This window comes from Physcomitrium patens, chromosome 15, assembly GCF_059467195.1.
Source record: "Physcomitrium patens ecotype Gransden chromosome 15, ASM5946719v1, whole genome shotgun sequence".
Taxonomy (NCBI): domain Eukaryota; kingdom Viridiplantae; phylum Streptophyta; class Bryopsida; order Funariales; family Funariaceae; genus Physcomitrium; species Physcomitrium patens.
This window is the reverse complement of record NC_143424.1, coordinates 921,715-935,899: the sequence shown is the minus strand read 5'-3', so window position 1 is coordinate 935,899 and position 14,185 is coordinate 921,715. Positions and strand designations below refer to the sequence as shown.

At 36.8% G+C, this 14,185-nt stretch overlaps 2 protein-coding genes across 4 annotated transcripts; one reads left to right on the top strand and one right to left on the bottom strand.

Moving 5' to 3' along the window:
- Positions 1–3,424: 3,424 nt before the first annotated feature.
- On the top strand, positions 3,425–5,563 carry LOC112292513 (protein SPIRAL1-like 5). Of its 2 annotated transcripts, none has more exons than XM_024541071.3 (3): positions 3,425–3,754; positions 4,537–4,962; positions 5,333–5,563. In XM_024541071.3, exons 2-3 carry the CDS (start codon positions 4,633–4,635, stop codon positions 5,399–5,401), a joined length of 399 nt encoding a protein of 132 aa, XP_024396839.1. In that variant the 5' UTR covers positions 3,425–3,754; positions 4,537–4,632; the 3' UTR covers positions 5,402–5,563. The 2 variants fall into 2 exon arrangements, with proteins under 2 accessions (XP_024396839.1, XP_024396838.1); XM_024541070.3 differs by having other exon boundaries at positions 3,426–3,685.
- A 152-nt stretch (positions 5,564–5,715) lies between these two features.
- Positions 5,716–12,959, bottom strand: LOC112292511 (cilia- and flagella-associated protein 100). Of its 2 annotated transcripts, none has more exons than XR_016506518.1 (15): positions 10,506–12,959; positions 10,107–10,166; positions 9,800–9,906; positions 9,394–9,571; positions 9,124–9,219; positions 8,902–9,018; positions 8,595–8,672; positions 8,299–8,352; positions 8,097–8,156; positions 7,692–7,824; positions 7,510–7,574; positions 7,125–7,280; positions 6,813–6,949; positions 6,418–6,588; positions 5,716–6,316 (listed from the first exon to the last, which is right to left on the bottom strand). XR_016506518.1 is itself a non-coding variant. In XM_090256158.1 (15 exons), the coding sequence occupies exons 1-15, from the start codon at positions 10,857–10,859 to the stop codon at positions 6,179–6,181; spliced, it is 1,962 nt and encodes a 653-aa protein (XP_090112284.1). In that variant the 5' UTR covers positions 10,860–12,957; the 3' UTR covers positions 5,716–6,178. The 2 variants fall into 2 exon arrangements, 1 of the variants encoding a protein (XP_090112284.1); XM_090256158.1 differs by having other exon boundaries at positions 6,755–6,949; positions 10,506–12,957.
- Between the last annotated feature and the right edge of the window lie 1,226 nt (positions 12,960–14,185).

The window sequence follows — 14,185 nt, the reverse complement described above, 5'->3', positions numbered from 1 at the left end:
GTAGCATATATGGTTGCTTAATATGATTCTTAACTTGAAGACATGAATTTTGTCTCAACTTTCTTTTCTTAATTACTTTCTCTAAATGTGGCCGTAAATACTTCTAGAAATAAATTCAAATTATAGAGTAGTTGTGAATATTTTTCCATCAAATGTTTAAACGAAGAAAGAGCACTCCTAAATAGAAATGCATCTATAAATCCAACTTGAGTAAATATATTAAAATATTAAAAAAGATGCAACCTTTGATAGAACTTCATTTATTATAGAAATCCTTGAAATTTTGATCTTATTTTATGAAATTTCTTTGGCATACTTATTCTTGTATCTCTCATACTTATAATAGAAAGGCTTTTTAGATTTGATTGTAAATTTGATTTTCTTGCTTCTCTTAATTGCACAACTTCTTGGCATAATCTTTGAATTTCATTGTTGACTTCTTTCATTGGCATAGAAATAATACCTCTATGATATTAGAAATACATGAGATTTGTATCCTAAGAGTGTTGAAAATCTTGTAAAGATCTATAATAGTTATAAATCTATTTTCACTTTTACCAAGAATAACATCCATAATTTTTCCTTCTATAGACAACTCAAAAAATCCATAAGTCAAATTAATGGAGGATAATGTGCAACTTCTGGTACCAAATAAAAATTTCCATAAAAAAGAATAATTCTTTCTTTTCAAGGAAAAAAAATTAATATTCTAAAACTAAATATTAATTTAAAGATAGATAATTTATCATACAACAATAGAAGTAAAATAATCTACTTCATTCTAAAAAAAAAATAAGAAGAATAAATTAGTATTTTTATCAAATTATTAAAAAAATAAATCTCGAAGAATTAAAAGATCAATAGACTCTCATGTTACTTGAAAAGATTGGAGAATTACTCAAAGATGATATAATATTAAACTAGAATGGCTATTGTAAAAAACAAGAAGACTAGAAAGTCTTGAAACAAGACTAAATACTAAAAAGGCGTTGATAAGAGTAAAGAAGGCTTCACTCTTGCCTATGTATATACTATCTAACTAAGAGCTATGTGGCAATGTTTTATAAGACCTCCAACACATGTTCAATTTGCAAGAGACATATCTTAACTTGCAAGGTAAGTTTCTTATATGTATGCCACATTATTAACTAATACTTCAAGCTATCCTCACATGTAGTATATGGCTAACTTCTTAGCCAAGTTTCTAATCTACTAATCAACTATAAACATGTATAAAGTCAAATATACATCAAAGAAGCTTCTAAGAAGCTTTGGAATAAAATAATATCAAATCTTCCTACATTTATCTTCTACTTAGCATTTCTTATCTAGGTAAATATGTATGTCCGAGACACATTATTACTTGAAATGACATAATATGTTGTAAGAAGAAATGCATGATTCTACTAAAAAATTATATTTTAAACTAAATTATAAGCATTTGATTTAGATAATTAAATAAATAATATCATAGGCATCCATATTTTTCCTATCTTGTTTCAATTTTTAAACTTATACTTTGTTTATGCTTTATGCATAATATGTATTAAAAAATAAGCTATTATTTTTTAAGAGATATATGCTCTATACACATTAGCCTAAAATATAAGAATTTTTGGATGTTTAATTGACTTGGTTGTAATGTACATTTTATCCATTTTGCCAAAAGAATTTCGGTTGTATCTTTTAGATCAATTAAGCCTATTTTTTTTTTATTATTTTCTTTAGATATATAACAAATTAATTAAGCTACTTTGGACTAAGTTAGCCTTTGTATACTATCCATAGAAAGTTTTAGACAAGATTCAGAATTAAGTAATATTCAAAATAACAAGGCTCTTGCAAAAATAAAATTCTAATAATTAATTTTTTCTAAATATATTCTAAATATATTATCAAATTTGATTAAAATCCTAGTAGCAACTAGCTTGAATTCTTTAGCTAGATATTTAAAAATAATCAAAGTAGGAATGTAAAGAGCACTTAATATAAAAGCCATATCTAAGTCTTATATTTCTTTAGATTTGAATAGCAAATTCCAATGTTATAATGTATATATATAATATTTGGACTAAAGTAAGAAGTTGATTTGAGTTATACAAACCATCTTTTTAAAGTTTTTTCAAAGATAAAAGAATTCTTCTCTTCTAATTTAGAATATTGATAGAGATTCCTTCACTATATTTACATAAGTAACAAGAAACTTTTTAAGAATTTTAAAAGGTGGAAACCCTTTAAAAAATTACAAAATTATATCATATTTATGTAATAATAAGGTTATATCAACCAACTATAGTAGAATCAATAGTAATTTTTTAAAGTTTTTTTTTTTTTAAGAAATTTAAAATAATATCAATTGTAGTCATTACAAAGAATCTTTCTTGATTGCATCTTTATTACATATAGATGTCTCTCTTACCTCTATTTGCCATAAGCTTTAGCCATCTCAATATGTACATTGTTGCACTTTCCTAAGGTATATTTGGCTTGCGTTTGAATTCCTCTATATATAAGAATATTGTTTTGAATAATATCAACAAATGATACCATTGCAATCAAATATTTTTAATCATTTCTTGGTTTTGGGAAAAAAAATAACATTATTTTTTTGAAAATAAAGAATACAATGCTATAATAAAAACTTCTAAATGTCTAGGTTTGATTAAAAAAGAAACAAAATGCATTATACATCAATAATTTCAATTTAGAAGTAAAGAGAAAATAATTTGCATTGAGTTTTCAACAATGGTAAAATATACAAGACACTATTTAATTCATGCATTTTTAGGTATAATACCTAAACAAAAAATCGAGTGAAATGTACAACTGTTTTTGAAATGCTCAAAACAATTGTGGAGTGTGTTGTCAAATTTTACTCCATAAGGCATGTAGAAAGCAATTTATATTTCATTTCACTCTATCATGATTTTAAATCATCACCATCAAGGAAATAGAGTATTGCCAAGATGCCTCAAGGCCACATCAAAGTTGGGTAAGCTCTCTACTCTCTCATCGCTCACATTATCACAATTTTTTTGCATCATGTACTTATTTATATAAAAATACAATAATATTAAAATTACGGAAATTTTCACACTGCTCGGTCCTTGAAATCACTATTATAAAAATGAAAAATAAAAATAAAAATAAAAGTTTCAAGGAATCAAAAACAATTTACTGCAATTATCACCACAGCATCCAAGTAACTTCCTCCGTCAGGGTCTGACCAATGTGAACAGAGCATAAAATCATCCATTTATTGTTTTCCATCCACGATGTTCAATCGACCTCGTGGATGAACTCACCTTCACGAGAACCATTCGCGGGGATGTCACGGGATATTAAGATGCATGATTTAGCTAAACTGGCGGAGGATTAGGAGAGCTTAATTAACCATGCCTTAGCAGGAAGAGATTAGAAAGGTGTTAATTAATTGCCCCCAGCGGCCCGATTCTCATTTAATTGAGCAGTTCCTCGCGCGCGCTCCTCCATCGTCTCCTCTCCTCCTCGCCCCCCATTCCCATTTCCATGTCGATTGCTTCTCGTGTTTCTACCTCCCTCATCTTAAGTCTTCTTAATTTTCTCTAACTACTTGTTTTTAAGAACGCGTAACTTGCAGTTGGAGAATCGAGAAGCGGCATCCACGAAGTGGAGTTTATTCGTCGCTGTAACTAATTCGGAAGGGGTGAGGAAATGAATGTACAAGGATTTTTAATGTTGTCGCGCTTAACATCTCGGCGTTCATGTGCTGCATGTAAAGCTTGACATGTATCTCTTGTGTGGTTACTGCTTGTATCCGCGAGGTCATGTGATGCTTGCAAAATTGTCTCCTCTAGATGACATTTGCTTCTCACTGGGGTATGATTGTTGAAGAGTATATCATCTCGCTGTTACGCAGCGACTGGGATTGTAGTGACTGTGGATTGGCCTCGGAGATTGTGATCAGAATTGATGGTTGTAATTGGTCAGATGCAGTGATATCGTTGAATCTGGCTTGCTTGATGTGGTTCTGTATCTGAATGTGGCTCAAAGCATTCATAACTTAACCTAACCAGTAAACTTGTTGAATTGAATGAGGGATACTTTGCAGGAGGTGAAACGTTACTTTGTAGAAATGAAGTTTTCGTCTTTTTGGATGTGGAGTCATTTCGTTTCTGATTCGACAGTGAGATTTTTTTAGTTGTCTCTTCAGAGGTTCTGAGTTTTTATTGTACTTGAAACTTTAATTCTCGTCCAGAATACCTTGACTTGTCTTTTGCGGCGGAATGTGTATCGGATTCGTTCATGGAATCCTTCCACCCCGAAAATCCGTAGTTTTGATCTCATTCTTCTGCATTCAAGAATATTAAACCGTGTTTTTCTTCGCTGATCGGACCTAGGATCTTGCATAGTGTGATTAGAATGCTATGTGAAGCCATTCTGCGAGTCCGGCATCCTTTGAATTTGCTGGTTATATAACGTTGCTGATCAGTGTGATGCTGCTGATAAGGAATGTTGGATTAACATGTTACTACGTTGCTCTTGAGGTTCTTTCAGGACTGAGGCCCGACCTTAAGTCAGACAGCGATACTACGTTGCTCTTGAGGTTCTTTCAGGACTGAGATCCGTAGTTAAGTCAGACAGTGAGCGAGAATGTTCCAACGAGGTCAGAGTTGCGGTGGAGGATATAGCTCTCTTGGCTACTTGTTCGGAGGTGATGATAAACCCCGCGTCTTTCCAAAAAGCAGACCCCTGCAGCAAAGTATCCATGAAGAACCTGTTAACGAGCGACAAAGTGTAGGTGTTAGTGGCCGAAGAAATTCACTCCACGGCTCGTCCCGTCCTTTAATTTCTCCAGAAATTGAGAAGCCGGCTGCTGGCAAAGTTTTTCATGATGAGAGGGACACGCCACAAGGCAGAATGGGACGAACAAACAATAACTACCAGCGCGTAGACGGCCAAAACTGTGGCAACTTCATCACGGTCAGTGAAAAGTTCCAAACTTATTGTTGTTAGGTGATGATGTAGCCTCTCTTATTGAATTTGATTATAATGTACTCGTTACGATTGCTGGAAGCGTAACATTTTGGATGCAAATGTGGAAATATCACTGCTCTGACAGAGATCGTGATAGAGGGATTGCAGGTAACACCTATTTAGGGCGGTTCGCTTTCACAGAACTCCTAATTACAGCCAACCATGAAATGTTCATATATAATATTACTCTTCTCATGTAGTTAATCAGTGCTCTAAAATTTTGTGCAGTATATTGCATGTCCCAAAATAAGCACATTCTCTTGTTTCTCTGAAGATCATGTCACATTGATGAGTATGTTTGTGGCCCATGAAACAGGATCGCCCAAGCACCAGAGTGCAAGCATCTCCAGGCGGCCAGTCGTCACTGGGCTATCTGTTTGGTTGAGCCGGATATTTGGTTAATATATCCCCTTTGTCAGAGGGCCTCTAATATTTTGAACATTGTGAAGCGGAAACAAGGATTTTAAATAGGAAAAGACAAGTATTGTGCACATGTAACTTAAAATTATGACTTTCAGGTTAACAGTTTTATTAAGTTAGCGTTTCATATTGGCAGCGGGCATTTTGAAGAAGCATTTTGCATCACTTCAAATCGTGAGGTTCAAGACGCAACAATCCAGAGTGGCATGCATTAGGATGCAGCGTACCAACTCAAACAGCACGACAACAGATTACATAACCTAGACTTTCTCTTAAAGATAGGATAAGATGTTTTCATTGCAAACTCGTGAATGATATCTACATTTGTGTTCATCGAGGAGTTCAACAAGCAGAACACACGATTCGTGATGATTCCAGCGCCTGGTTCAATAGAACGCCAGCCAACCGGAAGGAAATCGCTCCTCGTTTCCCGAAAAAAAAAACCTTCATCATTTCAAGGATTTGAAATGAAATAACTATCTAGTATAAGCTCACTATTGTGGTTGGCTACCATTCTGTACACATGCTTCACAAGAATCAGCACGAGGTCAAAGATCAACACACTTGAGTAGTCGAGAGTAATGTCATCCTGGATAAAAGCCCTGTAGCAAGGGATTCCATGATCGGTGTGCATTCCGAAACTTTTTTTCAAATTTCTCAAATTGGGCGCTGCTTAGATTCTGTAAAAGAGTTTAACCAGCATTGCCGGAGTTTCTGTATGCACCCAAAAGAGTGGCGTGGATCAGTAATCACGACCCAGGAACTCGGCAAACTCAGCGTCATCGCTTTCTCCGCTCTTATCGACGCCCTCTTTCTTCTTCTTCGGTGGCAGGAACGACCGCGGCATGGGAGGCTTCCCTATCCTTTTCGGGATTGGGGCCTGCTAACAAGAAATGAAGCAGTGACATTAGCAGATATCATGCAAGAATGCATTCATTCTTCATCGGTTGATTACTAGCGAGAAAGTTGGAGGAAACATACCTTGGAACGAGCAAGGGCTTTCCGCCGACGCTCCTCCAAAGCTGCTGCCAGTGCGGTCATATTATCTTCTCGGGCCTTCTCTCGTCGTTCTTTCTCACGAGCTTTTTCCGTAGCCTTCATGAACTCCTGTGGGATGCCTTTCAACATCTGCAGACCATCTTCCATCCTTTGCTGCACAACCACAAACTCTAGGAGTTATCAACAACGAAGCGCCATGCGGAAAACACATGGTTGTCATTCAGCTTAATTCTATTTTAGGTCGGTGACTCATGAAAGCTGTAAATATAAGTCAAAGATGATAGAGAATGGAGGAGTTAATTGTGCCTCAAATCTACACCTCAATCATGGAGAGCATTTGCAGGGTTCCAAGGCTCGGGTCGGGATCCATTCCACACCTCAAATACGTGGACAATACTTTGGTGCACAGCATTTCAAAGGTAATCTCATGCTCCGTGCCCTCCACGTTTAGGCTCGCGTTCCTCTTCAGAGTTGCTTGTTTTTCATCTTCTAGCCTCACCTGAGCTTGCAAAGCCTAGAACATATAAAGCCACAACCACAAGTAGGGTACTAAGTTTGAGTTATTCCTAATCTTGCAAATTATCAGGGAAGCTGACTACTTTCTAGACTCAAGCAAATGCTTATGCATTGAAGTCCGAACAAATAGAAGATACTTAGAACCGTGTGTGGTTAGTGTTCCAATAATATACAGCAAGTTGGGATCGCAAGCTGTTAATATCAGTGTCGTTTGTAGCCCTTGCATCTCGCATTTTGGTTTTAAAAGACTCAAGCATGCCCTCTATTTCTTGGCATTGTTGTAGAAGCGCAAGATTTGAAACTTCTATGTCGTTGTAGATCTCTAGCAGCTTCAATTGCACATTCATTGTAAATTCAGTTTCTTTTCCATGATATTAAAAACTCCCCAAAAGCTTATGGCTATATGAATTAAGTAACAATACATGGTTACGTGTTTTAGAAGTAACACATGTTCAAACAAAGAAAGAGGATATATATATATATATATATATATATATAGATTGAATTAGCATTTTTATATTTAATTTTTTCTAAAATAATTTCATTCTATGGTGGGACCTGATGAGGATGCTGAAAATATGTCACTTCCTCCTCCTCTTCCGGTTCAGTGGGCGTCGTAACACCTAACTCAAAACGGGTCTGGTTATTAATGTAGTTCTGTTATCAGATGTTGTAAACAAATTGATCCGTCCGATGAGTGATGCAATTCGAGTAATGGGGATTATGCCTCTAACAAGTACCTTGACTAGCAAGGTTTCGGCGCTGCTCTTCTCGTTCAGACTTCAGAATAGCTTGCTCTTCAAACCACTCGAAGGGAGTAAGCCTCACCAGAAATTCCTTGTACTTCTTGCAGTCTTCGAGTTGCTCTTCATACTGCAGTCTTCATCCCAACCCACACCAGGTATTCCATGCCACGGACTTTCTTAGTGGGACCCTCCAAGTTGAATAACCCAGCTGTGTACCCCTGTATCTAGAAACTATTTCAAAACTTCTATCTCTAAGGTGCTTCCACATCAGTTCGTCATAGAATGAGAGGTCACTTAGCTGTGGTGCTGTATGAAGGAAGCCCTAAGACGCTGTAAGATTACTGTCAATGATTGCGATCGGATTGAGAACAGCATCTGATAAGGAAATGTGTGACCTACCTTGCTCACTTCGGCCCTCACAATCCCCATTTCAGTGTTCAACTTCTTGATTTCCATCACCTGCGGCACGTTGTATGAACGTGGTTGGCTCGATGAGTGCACTCATAAAGATTATATATATATATATATATATATGAATAAGAAATTAGGTTGGACTAAAGGCGATTATTTGTTAGGATATTAAGCTGGGATGAAATGTCACCTTGTCTTGTTTCAATTTGGTGTTCTTTTCTGCTTTCTTGAGGGCTTCTTGCATCTAAAAAAGCGAATTCAAATTTTAAATTTGCGAAGACAATATACATAAATTTCCCTGGTTCTATTGAATTCTATAATAAGCTATAGCAATGTATTTCCTACGGTTCGAGAGGAGTAGGTTTCAAGATATCTAGAAAAATGGAAGAGAAAGGCGTCTTTTGGAGATTTGACGTGCAAAACAAGAGACAAAATACGAGAGAGTGATATCACTTTAATAAGCGGAGAAGAAAGAATGGTTCAGACCTTTTCATCGTTCTTTTTGAGAAATGCATCGAACTCGATACTGTCTTCCTCTAGCATCTCTTCACTTTTTCTGAGTGCCTATTAGAATTTTGACGACAGCATTCATTACTGTTCAAGGACAGAAACTGAAATACGCTTTGATCGAAGATTCCCGTGCGTAGCAGCCAACTGGTTTCAAGAGATAACAAAAATATCCAAACAATACTATGCAACCTTTAAGTCTATCATTGTATGATGATGCTTCTCAAAAGCTCTCAAGTAGAGGTGGTAACAATTTTGAAAGCAAACTTGAAAGCGAAGTCGAAACCTCTTCTCGCTGAAAAATACGTTCTTCAAGCTTGCGAATCTCCGATCGTTTCGTATCCAAGCTCATTTGAACAAAGAAAATTTCTCTCTTCTTTGCAACAAATTCTTGCAGGTTTTCCTAAGCGTAGGAAAGAGAGACGGTCAGGGAAGTGGAATAACTTCATATGTCATTTCATCGACAAATAGAATATGAAATTATATGTTGAATCCAAATCCATCTCGCCTTATCACGATGATAGTAACATGTTTGAAGCATAGGTGGCTGCTGCTTCAGCGATAGCAAAAGCTGCTCCATTTCTTGATCCATTGCTTTCAGTTCCTGCATCCATTCCATACCAATCATTAATCAGCATAGAAGTCACAGTGAACTAAGAATATGATTATATACACACACACACACATACATACATACACACACACACACACACACACACACACATATATATATATATATACAAACACATACATATGAAATGAGTTAAAAATTGCTGACATTTTTTAGCCTCTCTGAGCCAACAAAAGCTGCAGATCTAGATGCAAATGTGGTCTTGTCTTGTACAGAACGAAACATATCCCTCTGCGCATCCTCCCTTTCCTTCTTCTTTGAGAGGGCTCGAATATGATACACTTTCTCATCGGATGGCATGACGAATGGCATTTTCGCCCATTCACTGCTCAAAGGGTTTACCGATCCAGCAAATCAATAAGACATGCTCACACAAATCATCGAGGAATAAAAACGAACCACAACGAAAATACAAAACCAACGTGAAAACATAGAAATAGAAACCTACCGCGATCAGGAATTACTTCAGAGACAAAAGCTAATGTAAGGATTCATCCTGGAATATGTTCAGATTCTATCTCAGTGAAAGAAATGAGACGATTAAATTACGGACATGCAGACATCGTCCAACTCTGATTCAGGTGGAGACAGTTTGATGCCGCCAGCTTCAAGGTCTTTTGCCTTCTTGTTAAGGCCTGTCAATTCCTCATCCAGTATACCCTGCTCCACCAGGAGAAGATAGAAGTTATGCTAGTATGCATAGTCACGCCAGCATTAACACTCTATTTAGAAAGTTTGAAACTTGACGACAAGGACACATGACTAACCACACGGATCGAACAAGTAAATTGTTACATAAGACAGCAAGTACTTGGAACAGAAGACATTCAACTTCAAAATTTATGCCAGAAAGAAGCTACTTCGTATTCCTCAGATGACGACGACGATTCCTTTGACAAAGGTGGCTCCCTCTTGAAGGTCTGCACACTTGAAATACATTAGCTCTGGACAAAGTGACCTTGAGGTGAGTTATCGTCACAGCTAAAAGCCAGGGTTAAATAAACAATGAACCAATAAATAGAGCCAGCTGGAAAGAGTAAAGTTGAGTGAAACATTATGCTGTCCAATTAGTTTGGTCTGAATCCGAGCACACAAATTATGCAAGAGTGACGAAACCACTTTAGGGCAGCTTGAGCTTCAAATTGCACTGAATAACGACAATATTATTTATATATGTGCATGAAGAGCGAGGACATTCATCTCAATTCAGATGGAAACTTAGTAATTGAGAGCCAAGCATTGAAGGATTCACCCCTTACCTCAAGGAAGGGAGCATCGGTAGCAAGGGCCTTGAGGAAGAGATGTCCTTCACTAGCCGTGCGATCACGAATGGAAGCATCAGCCTTGCTCAAGGTCCGCTCCTTGAAGAATGTTTGGACCTGGCTAACGCTCCTGAGCTTTAGGTCCCCCGACTTTGCCCTGGATTTCCTTGACGACGGCGGTCCGCCATTCAGGGAGGATCTAGTGCCGGTTGAGAGCGAGAGCCCGCTCTTCCTCGCAGCAGAAGCCCTCACGGACGGCCACCTTCTCCGTACAATTGAACCTCCTCTTGAAGGAGGTACGTAGGGTATTGGTGTGCCCAAAGGTGATTCTATCAAGTCTGAACTGGCCATTGCGTCCAAATAAGTCACAATACTTCTCTCAAAAATTCGAATAACCCAAATCGCTCCCAAACGTCAATTCCACAGCGTCAACCAGACAACAACAATCCAGAGAGTGCTAGTGAATGCCTACAGACCCTCCACAATCTTCACATGCACGGCGACGAAATTAAGCGTCTCTGCTGTAGGCTCTAGAACTTTCCCATGGCACAAAAACCTGCCTTTCCCAATCCCCTGACAATAAACTTCTCCCACAACTAATCATCCTCAGCTTCATCTTTGAACACGAAAACAGAGAACCTAAGCGTCAGGAAAAAGGTGTTTGCCATCTCCCCATCTCCCGAATTCCATTAGAAACTATGAGCAACTCTGAGAATGAGCGCGCAACTGGCACCAAAGCGTGAACGATGATCTATTTGTCCGGATGCAGGGGTTTGGGAGATGCAGAAAAAGTGACTTGCACAAGGCACTCAAGCTTTCTCGGCAAGCGTGTACAGCGTGTTGATACCGCGACCTAAAAGCTGGGGCTCTTCCAGATCGCGTTTTCATTCCGTGACCAACTATCAGGAGTGGCTACATTGATTTGTCATGGTTACCACCCATCCGCCCTTCGTCCCATATGACATTTATTGCCACGATACAGTCTTCGCAGAGTCAGTTCAGGTATGATGTAGGTGTTTGGATGACACTGAATTTGCTATACTCAAACCACAATTCCAAATTAGTAAATGGAATGGGTCATGTACAGTTCTGAAACCATTTCATAGTGCAAGGTTATAAAAACTGGAGCGTTCCAATACATTGCCTTTATATCCGGTAGTTTGTTAACCATAACTTGGACTATGTTGCATGACACTATCTGGTCATGTGGTTTGTGTGTTCGTCAGTCACTTAATCATGTTGATTTTACCAATATTCTGAGACACAACTGAACAGTGCTTCTCACACATGACAATTCATTTCATGGGGAAGCGTGAGAAAAACCTTCCCAGCTCTATTTAATTCAGTTTCGGTGAATAAAAGTCAGTGCACAGTGCCATCAACCTTAATCTTCAGCTGGTCACTTCAAGTAGGCTCAGAATTAAAAGGTACATCTCAAAGGCACTTCGCCTCGTATTCGGGAAAAAGTTCTCGTCATGGCCTCATGGTTAACCCTAGACACATTCATAGTATTCTACCACAAACCCTTAAGACAAGCGGACACATTATCAAACAAATGTCGCAACCCTTTCGAGGCTCTAAGCTCAGGAGTCACCAGATCCCGGAGGGGTTCACATCTCTCTGGTCTGCACCTCAAAGCATCTAAAGCCATAGCTGGGTGTTTCAAGTCCAACCGCTCTGATGCTCTGCCTTAAAGGTGAGACAAATTATCCCTAATACATACAAATGGTAATACAAACATATGATACCAAGAGGATGTGTCAGCTGTCTGTTGTGACCCATAGCAAGATTGCTAGGCCTCCGCTGAGTTAGACTTGCATATCATATCATCAAAATCACCCACATCCTCTCTCCACGAAACAAACCCACAAGCCCAAGACTAAAGCAAACCCACCACCAACTAAGACCTACTCCAGAAGCACACAGCAACAAAAAAATCGAACCAACTGACTCTACAAATCTGACCGCAAAGGGAGCCAACATAATACACGCTGAAGTGGTCATGGACACCGACGACACAACCAGAAGGCTCTACGGTGAAGACTCTACGGCGAATACAAGACGATGAAAGAATGGACGAAGGAAGTGCTATTTGTTGACCCAAAAGCTCCACGGTGCGGCGCTACCCGGCAATCATTAGGGTTTTATTTCAACCTAGAAATCTAGGGTTTGTTTCCATAATAGTTCGAAGCTCCATATCTACGAACATCTTTGGTAGTAACAAGATGAATCTCCGAAAACACTACGAATGTTTGAAGCGAACAATCTGATGCTGCAAATCATGTTCCAACTTTGTTGTAAAAATTGTTACGTATAACGGTGTCTGTGATTGACTAATGTATACAGAAGTGAGAGGGTTTCACGGCAGTTCGTATATTGCTGCATATGTCTGATTGTGAAAGCAATAAAATAATATGAAAAAAAATGATGTGGAACTAAATCATTATATTCATGCAAGTGAAGAGTTAATTTGTGGTTGAATAACTGAATTGATGAGTTGTATGATGATGAAGGTGATGAGGACATTTTTAATTCAAAACGCAAAGCATAATCACAACATTTTCAAGTTCAAGTCATGGTTTAAAGTTTACTGCAATGTCTTTCAAAATTGTGCTTAATTTGTTTAAGTGAGAAATTTTAAATGCTTTTGGTTGTAACCTGCTTTATTCTGAAGTTAAATATTTCATGGACATTTTTTAAATTACTAACTTAGAGAGTAGTTTTTAATTGAGATGATGAATTGAACTACTTACAAAAAAAAAATACTAAAAGATTAAAAATGCACCATGATATGAAGTGCAGAAACTAGTTATTTAAAAGAGAGGATTCAAAATACACGTGGATTTGACTACAATATTAGAAGATTCTTGACCACAAGAAATAATTTAAAAGCATATATCAAATTTATGTATTGGAAAACCATTATTAATGTAAAAAAAAAAACTATTATATTTGATTAATTTAAAGCCCACATACTCCTTTATAATTCTAAAACTAATTCAAAAATTAACATTCCTAATATAATATCCAAACAAAATCTCTTAAAATCAAGTCAAGGTCAAATAACTTAGAAGATATGAAGTTTTTTTTTTTTTTTTTTTTTTTTTCTTCTTCTTCTTCTTCTTCCAATATGCACCTCTTTTCTATTAAGAGTCAGAATATTAGGAAGTCAATACAATTGGTAGTATGTTGTAAAGGTATGACAATAATAATAAACTTTCAAAGTAGTTCTTTGTAAATTAAAATCTACTTAGGCTTCACCATATGATTAATATTAGAAAAAGACTACCTCTTGTAAATTATTTAATTAAACAAAGAAAAGAAATAAATAAATCTTAGTGTTAGAAAAAATCTTCTTTCCAATCAAAGTGTGTTACAAATCAAAATAATATGAAAATCCAAATTTCTTTTGAAGAACTCTTTTAACTAAAGAACTATTGTTATTAGAATTAAAATTAAGCTTCAATCATCTTTCAAAAACAAAGAAACATCAAACATCAAATATACATATTGAAAAGAATAATATACAAAATCATAATAAATTATTACATTATATATTTGTTTTTAAAGAACTTTGATTAACTTGTGGATACTATTTTATTGTGGTTTATTGACCTAAAATAAAAAACCATAGAATTATTTAATTAATTGAATCCACCCTCTTAACCATGTATCGA

Bases quoted from the DNA above. Each gene is read 5' to 3' on its own strand.
- LOC112292513 (XM_024541071.3), top strand. From the start codon at position 4,633: ATGTTCCAACGAGGTCAGAGTTGCGGTGGAGGATATAGCTCTCTTGGC. The intron at 4,963-5,332 runs GTCAGTGAAAAG...CCCATGAAACAG, and splicing joins ACTGTGGCAACTTCATCACG to GATCGCCCAAGCACCAGAGT.
- LOC112292511 (XM_090256158.1), bottom strand. From the start codon at position 10,859: ATGGCCAGTTCAGACTTGATAGAATCACCTTTGGGCACACCAATACCC. The intron at 9,572-9,799 runs GTCCGTAATTTA...CCCTTTGAGCAG, and splicing joins GAGTTGGACGATGTCTGCAT to TGAATGGGCGAAAATGCCAT. The intron at 6,589-6,754 runs GTGTAGATTTGA...GTGGTTGTGCAG, and splicing joins AAATGCTCTCCATGATTGAG to CAAAGGATGGAAGATGGTCT.